The following is a 20,920-nucleotide window of genomic DNA, read 5'->3' as shown; positions in this document are numbered from 1 at the left end:
ATATATGTAAAAATATTTATGAAACATGCTCTGTATTTCATAAAAATGGGGTGGGGGGAGGTAGGGGGGTGTTGAGGGGTATCCACTGAAATGAAAATCTGCACAATATTTGTAATTATGGTTAGCTGGCACGTCTTTTCAGCTTGTTCCAGTTTCCTGAGGAAATCACTAGGAGTTATGAATTTGTATTACCATTTTAACTATTTAAATTTTAAGAATGAATTCTGTAAGGGAGCTATAGCCAAAATCTGGTCATCCACATAAAGGGTTTCTTGACTGGTGCAGGGGCTGAAGTATTTACAAATGGAGCTATAATAAATGCAACTATAAACATCACTGAAACTTGGGGAGGGGCAGGGGGGGGAAGACACAACACAAGTAACCTCAGCCATCAATGCATTGATTTTTTTTTTTCAGTCTGCCACCGCACAGTATCTCACTAGTCCAGAAAATACTCAGTGAAATTTATTCCAATGAAGTCAAAAAAATATATAAATTCTAACCGAATATACTTAGTGTTAACTGAAGTTTGTAATACTGCAGTATGATGTAGACATTCAACCTTTAAAAAAACTAGAGGCTAAGAAAGCTAATGATTAATGAAGGATTACGCTCAAATATCTAGATACATACATACATATTTGTATTCCTTCTTTTATGCATACATCTAAAGGCATAAACACAGATTACAAATAAACATTTATGCTCAATAATTTTAATTTCAGCTTTTAAAATGTGCAGTATTAAGTCTGATTCACTCTCAAAAGCAAAAGCATCATAATATAATTCTTATACACCAAAAATACAGCATGCAAAATAATACTATTTTTATACCTTCTGTATGAGTGACAACATGAAATTCAACGTAAAGCTAAGATGTCAACATATCTATAAGCACAAAACAGTCATACTAACCTGTATTTTGATTGGCCAGGAGAAATTGCTGACATAAACATAGAAAGTGATGTTTGGGTTGCTCCGAAAGTTAAATTTTTCACAGGAAAAGCTATCTCTGTATTCCTTAATACTAGCCTTAGAAACAACAGGAATCTCTTCTCCAGATATTGTTCCAGCTAAAAAAAATCCAACATATATATGACATCTATAAATCATCATTAACTGTGCCAAAGTAAATTTGCAAAACAACTTAAATTCTGTAACTTTAATAATCTGCCATGTAAACCCTTTATTACGGTTTACATGGCACATTAGGTATATTTCATATACATACTGAGAATTCATAGAAACTCTTACAAAAATATTATGCATGAATCACAAAAGTGATAGAAGTCACATGAATTTTAGGAGATAGGTTTCATGGTCAGCTAAACAGATAATATGATTTCCTCTAGTAATTTAAATTCCATTTCAATAAAAACTCATAGCTTAATAAAGCCTAAACGTAAATTTGTCTACATCTTACTGTATTGGTGTAGAGTTTTCATTGTTCATGAAAGCTTTAATGACATACCTACTAATAACATGTAATTTTTTTTGCAAATAAATGTGCTAAGTTAAAATAAAGGAATCACTGCAACTTACTACATTATGCTAAAATACTTCCAAATTACATTGATTAAGAAATCAATAAATTTACGTAAGACAAACTCTAAATCTTCTTTGATTTTTTTTTCCCCCAGTAAGATTTCATTTTAGGCATTATGCTTCTCCTTGGATGTGTTTTCAGAAAGTCAATAGAACAAATTCATGGAAACTGTCTAAATAAAGCCTTTCTCCCTTCTTAAAACAAAGAAGAGTAATGAGGTTGAAAGTTGGAGAAAAATAGATAAGCAGCTCTTTTTATCAGCATACACAGAAGAACTTTATTGTTTGATATCAATGTTAAGGTTAATAATTAAATTTTTGGCTTGAACACTGAAACAAAGAAATAAAATCTCAGTCTCTGCAGTAGTTAAGGAAGCAATTTATCTTAATTAAAATCACAGCATTTCATAACACTCTCATTTTAAAAATTTAAATGGACTACAAGCTTTTCCTACCAAAGTAATTTTAATTGAATAGGAGAGAAAGTTAACATATTAATGAAGCTTTGTTCAGATTGCAAAATATCATCTGAGGTTTAAATAATATAATTAATAATAGCATGATGATAATTGGAAAAGAAAACATTTGGTAAAGTTTTAGTATCAAAATTAGCAACAAAGTGGCAGTCAGGTTAAAAGAGCTCAATGGATAATGAAACTCCACGGGAAAGTCCTCATAACAAATTTCACCCTCACCTGTAGAACCAATAGACCATGTAATATTGAGGTTGAAGTTGTTTGATGCATTAATTGATATATCCAAATTCTTATTTGACTAAATAAAAAAAAAAAAAGAAAATATATTTAAGTTAACAATATATATCACAATGTATTGAATATAACTCTATTGCAGATAACTGAACATAGACTTTCAATAATCTTCCATTTTTCCTTTTAAACATCATTATAAATGGTAATAATTTGGAGCAAAAGGCAATCCTTTCTTTTGCTTCAACAAGAACAGGGTGCAAGTAAGCACATTGGTTCTTTTCAGATTGTGAAAAAAAAATAATGAAATAATTTTATTGATAAAACTTAAGAAAAAACAGAAGGCAGATGGCTACATTTTAATTACAATGCAAAAAAAATACTTTTCTTATCTGCTAATGAAGATGTTATAACTGAAGGGTATACACCTTTAATTGATCTCAAGAAGACACTAAAACTTGTTATTTATGAAAACAACAATAAAATAAACTAGCCTATGATCTTTTAGAGGTTAGTCAATCTGAAGTACATCTACCACTTAAGAAACTTTTCTCAGTGAATCCACTGGAATAATTTTCAGTTCTTAAAAAGATCTGAAATATCTTCTGTACCTTACAGATTCTTGAAAGACTTTTAATCATGGTCAAATACAATGGAAAACTTAACCATGACTTTCCAAACCTTGTCTAAAGTCAGTAACATTTTGTTACCTGTTCTGGATTTGCTATAAAGTTTATGGCAGTGTGATGGCGATCATCCTCTTGTAGCAAGCTGAAGGTAAACTGGTAATCTATCAAAAGGCTGTCTGTGGACAAAACAGAAAATGAAAATAATAAAATAGATTCAACAGTATACATATTAATAAAATGTTATGAAAGCACCTAAAAATTTACTATTCACTCTTTATTTTTAGAAGCATGGAGTAATCTACAGGTTAGAATTCACATGCATTTCACTATTTAAGTATTTGAGCTATCATGTCCACAAGTAATTTTGAAAAAAATAATCAAGTAGGAGCACAATAAATTAAGAAAAAGAACTAAATTAAGAAACAGATCCTATCATGAAGCCAGAGCAGCATTTACACATAACTTGAAATAGTAATTTTTTCTAAAGTAATTATTCCAAAATACAATATCAAGTATTGTTAGAGTATTATCAGTTCCCTAATCTTACTCTGAAATAATTATTGAAATATTCTGTCCAAAATGCATTCAAATGTTTTAGTTTTACAGTCACACACTTCACTGTGTTGTACAAATTGTTTACCTAGCTACATTACTATAATACACTTTAGAATTCCTAGGTCTAAAAATTTTGGAAAAAAGTTGCATCTACAGTAAAACTATATAGCATAAAGTTATGATACTATAGTCAATAATGTTGCTAATAATAAAGTGGCACAGTGAAATTTCAAATTGAAATTATGTGACCACAAAACACATTCTTTCTAAATTTCCAGAATTCTAAGAGATTTTCTAAGTGGCAAGAGATGTAAACTTTTCATACAAGGATAACAAGTGGCAGTTTAGTATTGACTCAAAAAATGTTATTTTCACTTCCAAATGGCATTTGTTTTGCATATTTTTCTTTCAGTCTGTGAAAGGAATGGAGTCTGCCAGGCAGTTCCTGTCACTGCACAATAACAGCTCTCCCCTGATGGTCAGCTAAAGTTGGCAAAGGTGCAGAAGGGAGACAGGGCTATGCTCAGGTGATCCAAACCATGCTTAACCCTTCCTGGAAGGAGCATAAGATGACTGGGACAAGTTGGAAGGCATAAGCTTTGACCTATTCCATTGTGTTCCTCAAGTTGGAGGAATGACATTAACTTTTAGTTGGGTCATAACACTAGGAAAGACTGTAAAGGATGAGGTGGATTTGTCAGGGTTTCCAGCAGGTTTCTGGGACCTCCATAATGTAAGAAAAAGACCCAATGACCAGGGATGCCTGTTGCTGCAATTCATAGAGGGTGCCACACAGAATCCCAGCAAGCAGTGCTCAGTGCAGTGAGATAGGCAGTCAGCAGGGCCCTCAGAGCCATAAACTGTGTTAGCAGATTAATGATCTTTGTAACAGTCAGTTGTGAACCAGAGGTGGGTGCAGTGAATGCATCTTGAATGCTCTGTTACCGTGGCAGGTATCTTCAGATCTAACAGAATAAATCTTCCAACTCTTTGACCATTACAGTTTAACAAGGATCAAAGGATTCTGTTTTTTCCTCTGTCACAGGAAATAAGGAGGTGACTTGTAAGCATACATTATTCAGATGATTATTTTGTGTATGTTAAAATATGGTTAGATGCAAGTCATCTTTGATGCTACATCCTAGTGAATAACTTTGAAGCCCTGTTTTGATCCCTGTCTTGATGACATTCTACTAGTCACCAACACCACACAAAGTGTTATAAATAAATTAAAAAAAAGTGATCATAAAAATAAAATCAGTAAATGCAGAGAAAGAAAAAGTCAAAGCAGGAAAAGGTTGTGTCAGCCTTTTGTCAGACTCAGTAGTTCGCTTACTGCCGACAAAGACATCATCTGAAAAAATACAATCAATTGTATCCCATGGGAAGCCTGACACAGAAGGAGAAAAAAAGCTTATTGGTCAATGAAGCATGAATACAGCCCACTGTATTGTCTTAATAGTTCAAGGAAATGTTTTTGGATGTGGTTTGTTTGGGGTTTTTTTAACACAAAGTGTGGAAACAAAATTAGAAAATAAAGGAGTTACATGAAAGGAATCATCATGACCTTTGAAGCTGAAAAGTCCATTTTCTTTATGATTAGCCACCACAGTTCCATTACTCAAATAAGTTGATCTAGATGTCTCAGGTAATGAGTTTTGATCAGGTTTTTGCAAGCTTATGAATGGAAAAGAATTATTAATATTAAAAGGCCCCATTTATTTATTAATAATACCCCACACTTCTATAACTATGCAAATCTGACTAACAAAGTCTCATTGACTCTTAGTAACACTGTGCCATATCTACATATTTGACAGGAAGATTACCATTGCATCAGAACATATTTAAAGGTAGCAGGACAGCCAAAGATGGCAATTAGAGATTGACTTGTATTAAAGGTATTCATAAGCCCTTTAAAAAACTATGAGTAGCAAGGCCAAAAGGCAAGGAATAACATACAGATATGCTAAATCTCCTGGTCTGGTCAACTTCTTCTCAGAAGCAAGTAATGATAGAACAAGAAGGAATGGTTTCAAGCTGCTCCAGGGGAGGCTTAGACTGGACATCAGGACTGAAAGGGCTTCCTGGCATTGGAACATACTGCCCAGGGAGGTGGCCAAGTCACAATCCCTGGATGTGTTTAAAAGCTGTGTAGATGTAGCCTGGGGATATGATCTAGAGGTGGATTTGGTAGAGTAGGGTTAATGGCTGGACTCGATCTTAAGAGTTCCTTTCCAACTAAAGTGATTCTATGATTCTGAGTTGAGGTCCCATGAAATACAAATTACTGCTTTAGCACAAATCTTCGCAGACAGAGTTATTGTAAATGTATGGTGGACTAGCACCACAGCACACACTCCTACAGAAATTCAGGCTACTGCAAAGGCTACAAGATGCAAAAAGCAGTATAGACAGGCCTTCTGAACAAGATATTTTTGATTTGCTCACAATACATGGAAAATGATCATTTTAAAATGCTATATAGTCATCTTCTAAGCCCAGAATGAGCTCTCTCAAAGATGCAGAATATCAGCCAAAGACCAGGAGTGATATACATTTAAAATCTCATCATAAGGCAAAATTGAAAATAGATATGGAGCTCTTTTCCCCCAGTCAAATCTGTCGTGGCTACAGAGTGGATGCTGCAAAGCGAAGAGATACATCTTTTCACAGATGATTCTAATTCAGGAGGATACCTAAAGTATTCCTTCCTGACTTGAAAGAAGTGGAGAGCACTGCATAATACAGTTATGTGATTCAACAGTGCAAATGAAAGAGCTGACACAGAGCAAACACACCTCCCCATCTTTCTGAGGACTGAAAAAAATATGCTGAAGAAGTTTCACAGCTTGGAGGAAGGTTTATTTTCATAGTGAGTATACTTCTGATCGGCGAAAACTTTGAGAGAGATATGCCTGGACCTGTTCTTAAATTGAACATCCCAACTCTCTGGAAGGATGTAAAGCTAGATTTTATTAGAGTACAAATTAGTGGAATGAATTTAAGAGAAAAGTCAAAGTCAGAGCAAAGAGGGACTGTAAAAGAAGTCTCTTCTCCATCTACTGCATCCTGCTGCTGTCTGTCTTTCCTTCCTTCCTCTCTCCATCTCTTTCAGCCTATACCACAGAAGAGGCTTCTCCCACATTTATTCAGCTCCTCTCATGGAAAATATCACCTCACTCTCCTCCAGAAGATTTCACCTTCTACAGACTGCAGCAGGCAGAACAGCTCTCCTTCCTACTGCCAAGCCCCATCCTGAACATAACTCTGGAACATAACCTATGCCAATAACTAAGTGCATAGGAAGTGCACCTAAACTAACTAAGCAATTATGCAGTACATCCCACTGTACTTCCCAACTCAGTGTCATTCAGTTTAGACAGAAATACAATACAAAACTTAAAGTAAAAATAGACCAGTTCTGAATACTTAAATTTATAAATAACCAAATATATAATAAATAAATGTAGAAATAGCTATTTCAAGTACATTCAGTATATCCTGTTGATGTATATTGTGTATATTTACAATCGGGAATTCAGAGAAGCCTGAGATTTTACTCCATGTATCCTTGTTTCCACTTTAAACCTTTCAAAAGCCACTATAAGTATTTTTTCCTTTACATAAACACATGACTTTTCATAAGTGCCTCTGTTTATAAAGACACACACAGAACAGCTTGCTTCAATTAGGAAAGAAATTTGGATCCCATGTAAACAGAAACTAAAAAAACCTCACCGCATTTATATTGTAGCATAGGATAATGAGAGCACAAAGATAACAAATACTAAACAGAATCATCAAACTGCTATATGAGCACCAATAGATAAAAGCTCATATAGCTAATTTTAATCTATCTGACTTATAGAAACAATTTGAAAACTGTTTTCAAAATCTGGTGACCTCTGACTAAATTCAAACAACACAACTTCTGCAAGAGACAGCACTCAAAATATTATCAATGACCATTAACATCCAAAACTTAAATATACAAACATATAATTATTTCAGTAAAATATAGAACGGTTTGCTTGATTCTCTAGAATTGCCATCAATGCACTCTGTGGTTCATTTTGGTGATTCTTTTTCTGTAAGAATTTTAAAAATCTAAAATATGAATCTCACTTTTTCCAAAACATATCTCCTCAATGTAAATTTCATTCTCAAATCATTTTAAATTCACAAAATGTCAATTAACTATAATGATTTTCCAAAGAGGCTATGTAGTTAACTATCTTGAGCACAGCATGGACTCTTAACTATGGAAAAATTGTTAAGGACATTTCAGGATCAGTGTTGCATTCTTTTATTTTTAAAAAACTTAGTTGAAAAGGAACTTACCAAAAACACACAGGTTTTTTTTTTAATAATTGCTTGTTCTTCTACATATCCCCAATCTTTTAGAAATAGGCAGAAGACAGTTTCATCTTAGTTTTGGATTCTCTCAGTTAAATCTCAATATGCAGCATTTCAATTTTTTTATGCCATCAATATCCTCAATGTTTAAACTTCCCACTTAATATGTTTGGAACAAATATCTTCTTTAAAGAACTAGTATTCAGAGTTTCTTTACACCCATGGGCAAGGGCAAGAGACAAACACTATCACACTACAACAGCAATAATCTCCTTCTACTTTGCACTACTACAAATGACTGTAAAATGTCTAGTGGTGTTGGCTCAGATAGGCAGCCCAGACCTTCATCTCAAATCTGATATAAGATACAGGTGACTTAAGTGGCAACCAGACAGAACTTGGACAGCCACACACTACAGTATAGTCTAAAAACTCCCTGAACTTCCATGTCTAAAGCTTTGCAGAAGTTCTTGAGGACACAGGAATCTCCTACACAAACTCAGAGTCCACAGCTCAGATCTTAATTCCTCACCACATACAGTATTTAGACTGTGCAGGCTGGGTGGTTTTGAGCCAAAGTTTCTCCAGGAGTTAGCCCAGCGCACCTTAAGCACAGCTACTACACAGATCGGCACAAACATTAGCCACCATGTCACTGTGACATAGCCTCCTCTTCAGAGTTCTCACCAAGAAAACATAGAATCATTAAGGTTGGAAAAGACTTCTAAGATCAAGTCCAACCATCACACAACACTGCCATGACCATTAAAACATGTCCCCAAGTGCCACATCTACACGTTTTTTGTACACCTCCAGGGATGATGACTCCACCACCTCCCTGGACAGTCTGTTCCAGTGCCTGACCACTCTCTCAGTGAAGAAATTCTTCCTAATATCCAATCAAAACCTCCTCCAGCACACCTTGAGGCCATTTCCTCTTGTCCTGTCGTTAGTAACCCGAGAGAAGAGACCAATGCCCACATCACTACAACCTCCTTTTAGGTAGTTGTAGAGAGCAAGAATATCACATCTCAGCCTCCTCTTCTCCAGGCTAAACAATCCAAATTCCCTCAGCTGCTCCTCAGAAGACATGTTCCCCAGATCCTTCACCAGCTTCATCACCCTTCTCTGGACCCGCTCCAGCACCATAGTGTCCTTCTGTGGTGCCCAAAACCAAACCCTGTGGTCTCACCAGTGCCGAGTACAGGGGCACAATCACTTCCCTACTGCTGCTGCCCATGCTTATTTTTGATCCAGGCCAGGATGCCATTGGCCTTCTTGGCCACCTGGGCACACTGCTGGCTCATGTTCAGCCAGCTGTCCCCCTGCACCTCCTGGTCCCTTTCCACCAGGCAGCTTTCCAGCCACTCCTCCCCCAGCCTGGAGCGTTGCCTGCAGTTGTTGTGACCCAAGTGCAGGACCCAGCACCAGGCCTTGTTAAACCTCATCCAATTGACCCCAGCCCATTGCTCCAGCCTGTCCAGATCCCTCTGCAGAGCCTTCCTACCCTCCAGCAGATCAACACTCTCACTCAGTCTGGTGTTGTCTGTGAGATGTTGTAGGTTGCCTTCTTTTTGATAGTATTAAAACCAGGTCCTCCTAGTCTAGCCTAGCAGTGTGTGTGCCCCATCACCTTACTGCAGGAAAGGGAGAAGCAGCAGAAAGATTCACACCAGCAGGGGAAGACAATTCAGTTTGCACACTGAAAGAGACCAGCTGCAGTTGAATGACACAGGCACTCAGCAGGGAGAGGGGAGTCCTGCAGTCTAATTTCTGTTTCCAGGCATGTTGCTTCATTTTATATTAAAAGTCATTGAATAAAGTCAAAAAAGAATGTTGGGAGATAAGACAACAATATCATCCTGGCATCAGCAACGGTCAAATATAACAAGGACTTACGGTTATTGAGTCTTTTCACATCTCTATTTTGATTTTCTCAAAACCCTTGACTGCTTTAACAGTCAAAAGGAGTCATTAAAATCAATTCAGAATGTCAGTAATGAGTGTATGTGAGAACACAACAATAATTAGGCGAAGAAAGCCATTTAATTAAATGAGGAAAATAAATTTCCAAGCAATCGTTTAATCCTAGTATCACAGTTAATTTTCAAGAAACTGTTCTCTTTCTTTAATGAAGGCCCATGACTTTTAATATGGTTAATATAGCTTAATATGGAAATTTTAGACTCGTATCCAACAAGGAACAGACCTATTCCCATATTGAAGATTTTGTATTAAAAGAAAACTTTGCATTTTCTAAATGCCAGAATGTTCCCAAAAGAACAAAGGCTAAACAGAAGTCTTGATTTGAAATTCTGCTGCAGTGTTTCTGAGTGCCACTACAAATATATAAGAATATATGATTATGTTGTAAATACTTAAATTATAAAAATATCTCTTTTAAATTGGATACGTTTAGTATAAATTACTGATAAAGTTATATACAAAAAAATATGTTAAAGAGGAATATTACAACTGTAAAATAAACCACTACAATCAAGGGTGCCTGTGAATTATATTTGGGTGAGTGCTCACTTAATGGGCAGCTATTCAATGCTTTGTTCTACATTCAGTACTCAGTGTTTGGCCCATGCCTCATTTACTACATAGTACACAAACCCTTTTATAAAGACTGAATTAATTTCTAATGTGGCTTTCTACAGCATTCATCACTATCATTTTCTAAATTCTTCAGAAAAGTTAATGAATTTGTTACAACATTACTATGAGATAAATAGGGATTATTGCTCCCATTTTATAGGACAGGAAATGAAACAGAGATCAAGGACAAAAATATCCATTTATCATGAGTAGCCAGTTTGAAATAGCTAGAGTTTGATTTTTTCATAATATTTTGGATCACGTAACACTACACATGACCATTCTCACTTTGCAGTTCCTTCCATCATTCACTGTAGTTCTTTCAATTTTACAACAAAACAGGAAAGGAAAATACATTCATCTTTCCATTATATGACCACCAATCCATCTTCCACAAACAAATTCATTCCATGCCTTGTAGAGAGAAAGTTCCTTGGGAAATAGTATGTAGCCATGTTATTTAAAAAAAAAAAAAAAAAAAAAAAAATTACAATTCAGTCCTAATAAAACAATTCAGAAATTATTGTGCCAGCAAACTTTATTTTTCCACTTTCCGGGCAGCCTACTGCCTAAGTAGCGTATTTCAATAAAGGAGTTCTATTAAGTAATTTTAAGAATCAGGCTGCAGTAATTTCTTGAGGACCACTTTACTTTTGAGCTGTCTTTTCCATTTCTGGCATCCCAGTTCACTACATCACTCTGCAGAGAGGGAAGAATGAACCTGAGTTCAGAGAAAGGTGCAAGAACGTACAGAACTCGACACATTCACGGGTTTTCTAACTTTGGCCACTGGCTTGTGTCACATAGTTTCTTGGTACACATTCCTAAACTGAACAACATGACAAAAGATTGTCATACCTATACAGAATTTCTGAGAAATATGTCTAGCGTTTTGGCTCCAAAAGTTAAAGTTTAGCAAAAGTTCTAAGCCAAAAGTACTGCAACATTTGTCAGCCAGCCACATGAAAAGCGTGCAACCAGAGCCACTCATAACTTAGTCTCATTCCCAACTATAATCTAATTTTCACATTTTATAAATGTTAGCTGAGAATCACACGATCTTTACCAAATCAATGACTGAAGCATTTTTTTTCATTTTTTTCCCCTGATAATTACAAATAATAATTACATTATGTTAAAACTAGGGTAATGGACATCAAAAGATGTCAGCATGTGCTTACTCAAAGGGAATCTCTATGGCAAACTTGAAATGATGGATGGCGAACCACTAAATCGGAAGGAAGAGGAAGCACACTATTAAGAATACTAGCCATAAAACAGAAAATTAAAATGTTTAATAGCAAAGGACGAGCAACAAAAAGATGAAAACTTCCACCAAATAAATGGCTGGCCTCATGTACAGCCACGTTCATATTAATTAAACTTTTAAGACGAGAGTTAAGAAATGTCAACCATTCACTTCCACCAGTAACATTATTTCAGTATCTTCATTACACTAAAAGGCAAGCAGACAGTTACATGCCTGAGATAGTACATTTTCATCATAATTCTGTATTACTGAACTACAGGAACTAATCTAGTGAATAAAAAAAAATCATAAAATAGTGCTGCTCTATTTTTACTTATTTAAATCACTTTTAAAGTTAAAGTAGAAACCTCCCCTCACAATGGCAACATTGGACCCATCACAATCAGTCTTCCCACATTTTTCTATTTAGGGAAGTCTCTATTCATGCTAATTCTAAAATGTGTACTTTCACCTCTTCATTGTACAGGCAGTTTGTCTCTCTCCTGTTCTTTCTAGCGATTGTCCTTTAATTCCAGTCAGAGTTTTGTGAGAACAGTCCTATTCATATTCCTCTCTATCAGCAAAAATGTTGCTTTTGAAACCAAGTTCCATTATCAAATGCTATAAATCATATTCAATTGTGACCAAAGTTAATTCTGCTTGTATTACATCAAAGTTAGGGGGTTACCACCAGACCTATTTCCAGTCAGGATAATTATTTTGAACTTTCAGAGCAGCTGCCTGATTCATTCCTCTGTCATCTGTATCTAACAGTCATCCACTGCCTCATTTTCATTGTTACATTGAAATATGTTGGTGTCCAACATTACTCGTCCATTGTGACAAAACAAAAAGTCATTTACTGTTAAATCTTTACTAGCAACTAGCAAAACTTGCATTTTTGCTAAATGTAAGAAGAGCAGAATGAGTTTCAAAATACTCCAGTGCTTTACTATTTATATACCTCTTTTTCCATTTAAAGGAAGCAAGTGAGAATGAATTTCACAGAACTTCATTTTTAAAATGCAGTCAGCAATAACTACTCACTGTTTCTTTTACTGTACTTAAAAAAAAAAAAAAAATGTACTGGGCTAAAAAGCCCATGAAAAGACACAGTGATTAGTGTCATAATCACCAAATCACGTAACTAAATTTTATTTTACACAGAAATCTTTTCTCTTATAAAATTTTCAGTTGCTATTTGGAAAGGTCTAATCACTTGTCAGTCTTGATCCTAAGGGAGGGTCAAAAACAGAAAAAATCTGATCTGAGTTAAAATTTTGTTCAGCTAAATGTTACTAATGGTCTATGGCTTACTCTATATTGTCTAAAACTTTCTGAAGATAACTGGTCTTTTTCTAAGACAAATATGCACTGAGGTCACATGAGTTATTCTTGATTCTCTCTACTGGTTATAGAAAGACCTAGAAGGTTAATTAAGGCTGAACACATAAGTTTTAAAAAACTAGTTAGCTGGCATGTTTTTCACTCTAACTGTCATAGAAGTAAGCACATGCATATTTAAATGTCATGGTAAGCAAGGGAAGACTCCTTGCTGAGAACTAAACACTGAGGAACATAAAACTACCTGGGTTCTTTTGAGCAAACAGACTGAAGATGATGTTTCTAAAGTTTTTAAACCATGGACCACATCCAGATCTCATTTTTTTCATATCATAAAATCATAGAATGGCTTAGGTTGGAAAGGACCCTAGAGATCATCTAATCCAACATCCTGGGTGCCTCTGAACTAGACTAGGTCGTTCAAGGTTTCATCCAATCTGAGTATATATTTCACCAAACTCTTAACTGAAAACACTACAACAACCGGCAGAGTTTGTGTGAACAGCTGAAGACCATTTTCAAGTTCTACCAAGGACCACAATCTACAAAGAGTTTGGAAACCAATGAACTAGAGAATTATGAACAAAACATTAAAAGAAGTAACAACAAAAAAGTGAGTGCAGCAATTGGCAGTTATTTAAACATCAATTTTATAAAAAAAGTCTAGATGCCTCTGATGGTGGAGCATTTCTAAGCTCATAGCACAGACATTATGATTAGTCAAAAATAAAATATTATAGCTTGATAGTAAGGACTGGTCAGTACATGAACTTTCATTTTTTCACAATGGACAGTCTTTGTAAAATCATAATTCTTGTAATTTTCTTGAAGCATTAGAAAAGCGTGAGAAAGTACAAATAAAATCAAGAAAAAAATCTCTAAAATATTATGGTAGGAATTCAAATTTATGTCTCCACGAAATTTTCTTCATAATGATCTAGATGCATCAGCAGCTTTACAACACTCAATATTACAACTCTAACAGGCAACATCATTTTGCAATATACTGGCATCAATACTCATTAACTTGGTTCTATTTTTTTCTTTAGTTGTATAGTCTATCCACACTACAGAGATCTCTGATCTGCCTTGTTCTGACAGCTGAAATGGCACATCTAAGAAACAACATTAAATTACTGTTTGAGTTTATGTTTTACTTACAAAGAGGGATTTTTCTTGTGATATAGTTAATGAAAGCAGTCAAATTTTAATGTTATTTTAAATCTTTCTCTTCTAATGTTCAGTTTATTGTATAATCCCTACAAACACAGTACTTTGTTTACTGTTCACTGTTTAAAACAGTACAACACCCATAATATGGACACGGTAAAAGTATAAGTACTATTTTTAGAATTGTTTATGCTTTTATGTATGTATATGCTCAAGTTCTCATAGAAATTCACAATATTCAAACAATCATCTCTATGTCAATTATTATCAGAATTTTTATCCTGGTTCTCATATAATTCAACACAGATCTCAGCAATGAAAGAAGCAGCCTTTGGTTGATCAGGTCTTACAAGGAGACAGAACATGCACTTCATAAATTTGCTCTAAATATACAAAGATAAGTAGGTGCTCCTGTAATATCTCAACATTTTCAAAATCCTCTTCTTTTCTTTTTCTCATTATTTAGTTGAACTTTGCTTTAAGAAACCTTAAATCTACAGTCCAAATGTCAGAACTTACCCCACATCGCTTGACTCCATGTGTCTTGTACAAAATACACAAAGTAAATTGAAGTTGAGATGTTTCAACTTTGCTGATATTCTTTGCAGTTTCTCAAACAATTTTAACTTGTTATTTCTGAGAACTAAAATATCTTATAGCAAATAAACCAAGAATACTTTCAGCAAAATTGCACTTCATATAGGACAGAAGTTATGCCCTATGCAATGTCCTCTATTTTAAAGTCATTAATCACAACAGGTACTTGTATTGTAAAATTTACAATATGCTATATCACCATACTGAAAAAATGGACAGTAGAAATATTTTTTTGCATTAAAACTTTGAAAAGAAGATATAACACAACTAACTTTTCATGTAAAGCACCATGAAGTATATTTAAAGTAAAATCTGCTGATTTTAAATAAGATTCTCACTGCTTTTGGCTCTTACTAAGAAGTGCCAATTCAGCAAAAAACATTAATGGAATAGTAAAATTCCAAACATTTAAAAATTACACATCTATAATATTGCCTAATCTAGCCTATGCATAGGGAGAAATATTTCAACCCTTAGTATAAAGTACAGAGTGACAAACTAGAGGAAAAAAAAAAATCTAGATTCTTTTCCTCACTTCTGACAAATCCAGTTTGTAGGTCTGGCAGTTAAGCACATAAAATAACTTATCATTTGGTTAAACTAATCAAATGGAAATAACAGAAGGAGGAAATATGGAGCCCAAAAGGCTGCTTTTCTCAACCCCAACACAGTCACCTACTCTTCAGAGGAGATTTCTTCTTTGCTTGAGAGTGAACAGTGGCCACCACAGGAGGGCTCACTGACTGTTTTCTGAAAGTGACTTGGAAAACTCAATTTCCACCTCAAACAGCTACCAGATATTGAAAGACAAAGTCTATTTTCCTAGCACTCTTTTTCTATAAACCAGGCACTAGATATAACTGTGCTTTCATTAATTCATTTCTTTTTCTGGCCATGGAGAAAAAGTACGGCTAACTGAAATGAACAAAAACAATAAACCTCTTCCTCTTTTACTTTTGTTTTTTTTTTTTATATGATTAGCTTAATATGGAAGAATTTATAGCTACCACTAATTTTGGTAGATATCAGGCAGAAAAGTTTTGACACAGCTCCTCTAGGAAATGAATTATCATGTAAAAAGGAACAGGAAAGTGCACAAATGCTTACAGTCAGTTCTTGGTACTTGACAAACACTGACTGTTCCTATCATCTGCCCCTGACCTTCACAGACCATATATTGTGATAGGCAATCCTTGCCAATGAACGTGAAGTGAGCAACGTGTCTGCACGATGTACTTGTACATTGTCTTCCCTAGACTAATTTTTCTTTTTCAGTCTACTGTTCATTCTAATAATGACCTCTCTTCATCTTCTCTTTCATTAGCCATTCCTAGTGCCATGAAAGGCTCTAACACTTTAAAACCTGTCAAGCCATGTTTTTACAAAGTTGTACAGAAGCGGTATCTATTTCTACTCAAAAAGAGTAGAATTCTAAAATTCTCATTTCCTTGATTAGAAAAATGTGAATTTTTTGCCCTTTTAATATTTTTCTGCCCACATTTTGCATAGCTTGTCATTTTCCCAAATTATTCTGGTGGCCATGACATTTCCTTAAGGGGCAAACACAGTAAAGCATATTTGTTTACCCATAACATAAAAAGACAAATCAAAGACATATATATAACTTCTCTACCAGTGTATCTTCATACTCTTTGACAGATACATTTCTCAACTTTCCCTTAATGTCTTGTTTGCTTTTGTATCTGTTTCACTAATGTGTGCTGCTGCTTTTTGACCTCACACAGTTCACTCTTCCATTTCATGTCAGCATTGCCCTTTATATCAAGTGACTAGCAAATTATACTTCACTGTCAATGGGTTATATTTCTGGAACATATTTTAAAACAATATTCACAATTCAAGCTAAGAAAAAGTGACAATAAATTAATATCAAGGACTCATAGGCTACTTTACAATACCCTGAAAATTGAGCTGAGTTAGCCAGTCGGAAAGTTGAACTTGACAATGTCCACATTTAACCTAGTATAAGATTTCTTAAAGTTTATATAATCCAAGGTTTTGTCATCATCTTGAGATAGAAATGACCCCAAATTTATTTAAACGATCCTATGGAGACCCTCCCTCAAATACTCAGCAGCGTCTTCTCAACACTAATCCTAAAGCTGAAAACACTATGGACTGCTCTCTCGATTTGCACAAATATGTGTGCTGAGATTAGGTCATTGAGGACCCAAGACACCCAAATAGCATATCTTATGATAACTTGACAGTTGGATTAGGTGTTCAGCCTGTAATAATAAGAGAAAAGGACACACTATCCTCTAGTGCTTCATATTTGGCGGTGTAGAAAAGTACTGACATAGAATAATGCACTAGTTTGAGCAAGAATTCCCAGTCTAAGCAACCAACACAAATTCTCCCACAAACCATAAGCCACTTAGTTATTGAAGTCAGGTGGTGTTTTGTTTGGTTGGGTTTCTTTTCTAATTTCAATTGGCTCAAGATTTCACTACAAAACTTCCCTTGAACTCCCACTAATCAAAAATTCTCTCTTTTCCCCAGGAAGTCAGCATGGGAAGCGATGCAACTGTAAAACTGCCACAAAGGTTTTCCCTTCACTGTCAGAAGGTAAAGGGACACAGATGGATCCTTTCCCATTCTGTTTGCTGCTTACAGCTGCAGTCTTGGGGAGCTCTCGGCCTCCTAGGTGTTTGAGGAGTGACAGCTCCTGTCTTTGTGGACACGCTAGGGAAACACACATACACAGCACATTGTATACGTGGCACAAAAAGGATTCAAAAATATTCATCACTATGAACCCCACAGGTCAATATACAGACACAACACAATATTGTATATATGCAGATATTTGCATTGATTTCCCTCTCATTTAAAAATCTTTCACACATGTGCTGCACTCCCCTGCAAAGCAAAGTGTTCCTTCTGAACGAGTTCTCCAAGCCATTGAGTCTCTCTTACTCTTGCCTTATCAAGCTTTCCAAAATGTATAGTTATATCAATAATCATAATTTATAGTTTTAAATGTTTTATTATAATACTACATATTATGTTTGCAAAATAAATAATAACATTAAAAAAAAAAAAATCTTTGACCTGTGTAAGTCTATCAAGTGATGAAGGCCGCTAATTCAGACTTTTATTTGCATACAGATTATCTATTGTTTTCTTCTTAGCAATGACAAATCTATTTTGTCCAGGGCAGTGGGCATCATCCTTTAACTTAGGGTAGTGTATCTAAATGATTAGTCACTGAAATGACTGTCTGCTTTGGCACAAGTTAGGTATTATCTGCAAGAGGATGTCAGTGAGTAAATTCACTGATACATCAGCAAAAGCTATCAAATAAAACCAATAATCCTTATTTTAAATATAAGTTGTGGTTTATGTAAATGAAAAGATTCTCCAATTTACAGTAAAGCTTGAAAATGATTGGCAGCTAAACTGTTTCTTTATCCTGCCCAAAAAAGCTGCAAGCCAATTTAGCATTTGGCAAATGAGTACACAGAGCCTGGGGTGAGATCATAATACTTTATTAGGAGCTTTAGATTCTTGGTGTGGTTATTGCTTTAATTCTCTGGAAGGTGACAGTTAGTTTATGTGGTTATTTTAGCTCAGGGCAAAGACTCCGTTTGCCTGTTGCTCATTGTATGTTGAGTTGGTAGGTTTGTTGAAGCCAATCTTTTCTCAAACCATCCTAGAATTGTTTGATTTAAACTACAATCTGTTCCACTAGACATTTTAAACACTAAGAAGGTTTCTTTCAAAACAGAATTTATATGTATAAGACCGTACATTCAAAAGACATTGTGAATCATTATTGTTACTGTATTTATAAATAAAAGTTTTTTCAGTCTGTATCAAAGTCAATCAGTGTTAGATATAATTAGTGGAAATTATTATTTTAAGTTGAGCATGACAGTTTTATTACTACAATATGGATTTAAATTAATGCTGTCCCAAAAGGAAACAGAAATTCTACAAATCAGTACAAAGCATCTAACTGCAGGTATATATATCTCACAACTCAACTTTTAAACACCTTTTCAACAGCTAAAATTTATTTTCTATGTCCTTTAACTTTCAACATAATTTTTAAATACCTGGAAAATCTCTGCTAACAGTTTTATTAAAAGTGCTACTTGCTATTTATCTTCTAAAATACTCTCCTTGGAATGTTCTTGAGTTTAATTTTTCTCTAAGTATAACAAGTCTGCCACCTAGTGCTTTATGGCTACCTCTAATACACACTTTACTTGATAATTTTTTTAAAATAATTTTTTAGTAGAAGATGTCATGCTCTAAGGCCCTGAATGCATATACATGCATGTTTGCCTACATGCACTCAGAGTGATTAAAAATCACATTATATCTTCTTGCTGATAGGTTGCAGTAGATGGTTCAACAGCTATTAGACCCTATTTACATTTGTTGGCTAGCACGCAACCACCTTACATCTGTGCTTTTCTGCTGTGTGACCTCAAAATCTCACAGTGATTATGAACGGTAAATCCTGTAATTTGTTTCATGAAAAACACAGGAATACTAAAAATAAATAAATGAATTTCAGCATAGTATGAGAAATATGAGGGAAGCCAATGTGCCTAGGGCAGTGCTGCTCCATACACAATCCCTCATGCATTGGGGAGAGCTGTCCCAGTGCAGCATTGAAGGCAGGCACACCTTGGAACGGGCTCTGAGATAAAGTCTGCTGTGAATATCTGCTTGGGGCCTAGAGGCAACAACTCTTCAGCAGTGGCACTCTACATGGAAGACAAAAACTAGGCAGTGATGAGGAAAAGGAAGCACAAAGACATTCCATTCACAGAAATGGTTTCCAAGCAACAGGGCTGGAACAGCCCAAGAAGTGATTTATGGCAGATCTCAGCATGTCACTCACAAACTGAGAGCAGCCAGAGCCAGGTTTCATTCCAGATCCAGCACCCATCTGTCCCTAGAACAATATCTTTCACAGAGGTTGTTTATGTCCACTCTTCTCTAAAGATGATGAGTTAGGGTTCTGACACTTCATTTTACCAGATCATTGCAAGGCAGACAGATCACAAAAGAAAATATGGCGTAGTATTAAGAGAGATTTCTTTTAACAGTTTCAAATCCCCTTTATGCAAAGTTATAACATTTGTAACATAACTGTTACTGAAAACTTGCTTATATCAGAACTTTGACTATGAACAAAGCTGGGAAAAGAGGGGAAAAAAAAGTTCATGCAATAAGGAAATACCAGGTGATATGAACTACCAGATTATATCAATAGGTCAGATTAAGCCTAAACTACATTTTAACATAGATAAGGATGTACTATCTAACCCTTTTGTTCTGAGACAGCATTGAGCTGATGTTTCTAAAGAGTCATTAGAGGTACTATGTTGCCATAAATTATCTGTTTTTAATAATCTATCCTCTATCAAACCATCTTTCTAGCTACTACTACAGTTTTTTTTTAAAAAAAAAAAAAAAAAGATTAAAAAAGCCTTTAGTCCAAAGTCCAGATATCAAAAAGTAATTAAGACTTCTTAATTTTTATCAAGTGAGATGAATTTTAAATAAATAGTATAAAAGAATCACAGAATCACGGAATGTTAGGGGTTAGAAGGGACCTCCAGAGATCATCGAGTCCAACCCCCCTGCCAGAGCAGGACCATCTAGTCTAGGGCAGGTCACACAGGAACCCAGCCAGACAGATGAAAGAAGAAATGAGTGTTTGTATTTCTTTCAGGCTCCACATACATTACATAACACTATAATTATAAAATTTTAAAATAAAATAAAAATTAACTATAAGAAAGGTAATGACTATAAGTACTAGTACTTTCCTTTACTTTGTCCTTTTTGAAGTCCTGGTGTGTCAACAGTAACGGGGCTAAGGCAGCTCCAGGACTTGACTAGAACCCTTACAAGGTTCTAGAGCCAGGAGCAAGCATTGATTATTGCTATCCTTTCTGTACACAAGGAAACAAGCAACAGTGCTATGAGCTATAATGATTTTATGGCCTGGAGTTTGGCACAGTAAAGCCATAAACAAATTATTCAGGTCACTTCCCAATAGTTTCAAATTCTTTTCAAATTTTTAGCAGCTCACATAAGATTGTGTATTTTTCCTGCTGCGTACTCTAAGTACAAAAAAAAAAAGCTAATAAAATTTATCCACTTCCAATTAAAAAAAA

At 35.0% G+C, this 20,920-nt stretch overlaps 1 protein-coding gene across 1 annotated transcript in view; it reads right to left on the bottom strand.

The window, feature by feature from the left end:
* The window catches only part of LOC103781232 (attractin-like protein 1), a gene marked incomplete at both ends in the record, with an annotated part of 144,874 nt that overhangs the window by 48,557 nt on the left and 75,397 nt on the right, over nt 1-20,920 (bottom strand). Inside the window, 3 exons of the mRNA XM_008948937.1 lie at nt 916-1,073; nt 2,241-2,319; nt 2,963-3,057. Of these exons, the coding sequence (XP_008947185.1) occupies nt 916-1,073; nt 2,241-2,319; nt 2,963-3,057 (332 nt within the window). The remainder of the gene's footprint in view (nt 1-915; nt 1,074-2,240; nt 2,320-2,962; nt 3,058-20,920) is intronic.

This window comes from Merops nubicus, unplaced genomic scaffold (assembly GCF_000691845.1).
Source record: "Merops nubicus isolate BGI_N331 unplaced genomic scaffold, ASM69184v1 scaffold6821, whole genome shotgun sequence".
In the NCBI taxonomy this organism is placed as follows: Eukaryota; Metazoa; Chordata; class Aves; order Coraciiformes; family Meropidae; genus Merops; species Merops nubicus.
Note: the sequence above shows the minus strand (reverse complement) of the source record. Positions and strands in the feature narration are given on the sequence as shown.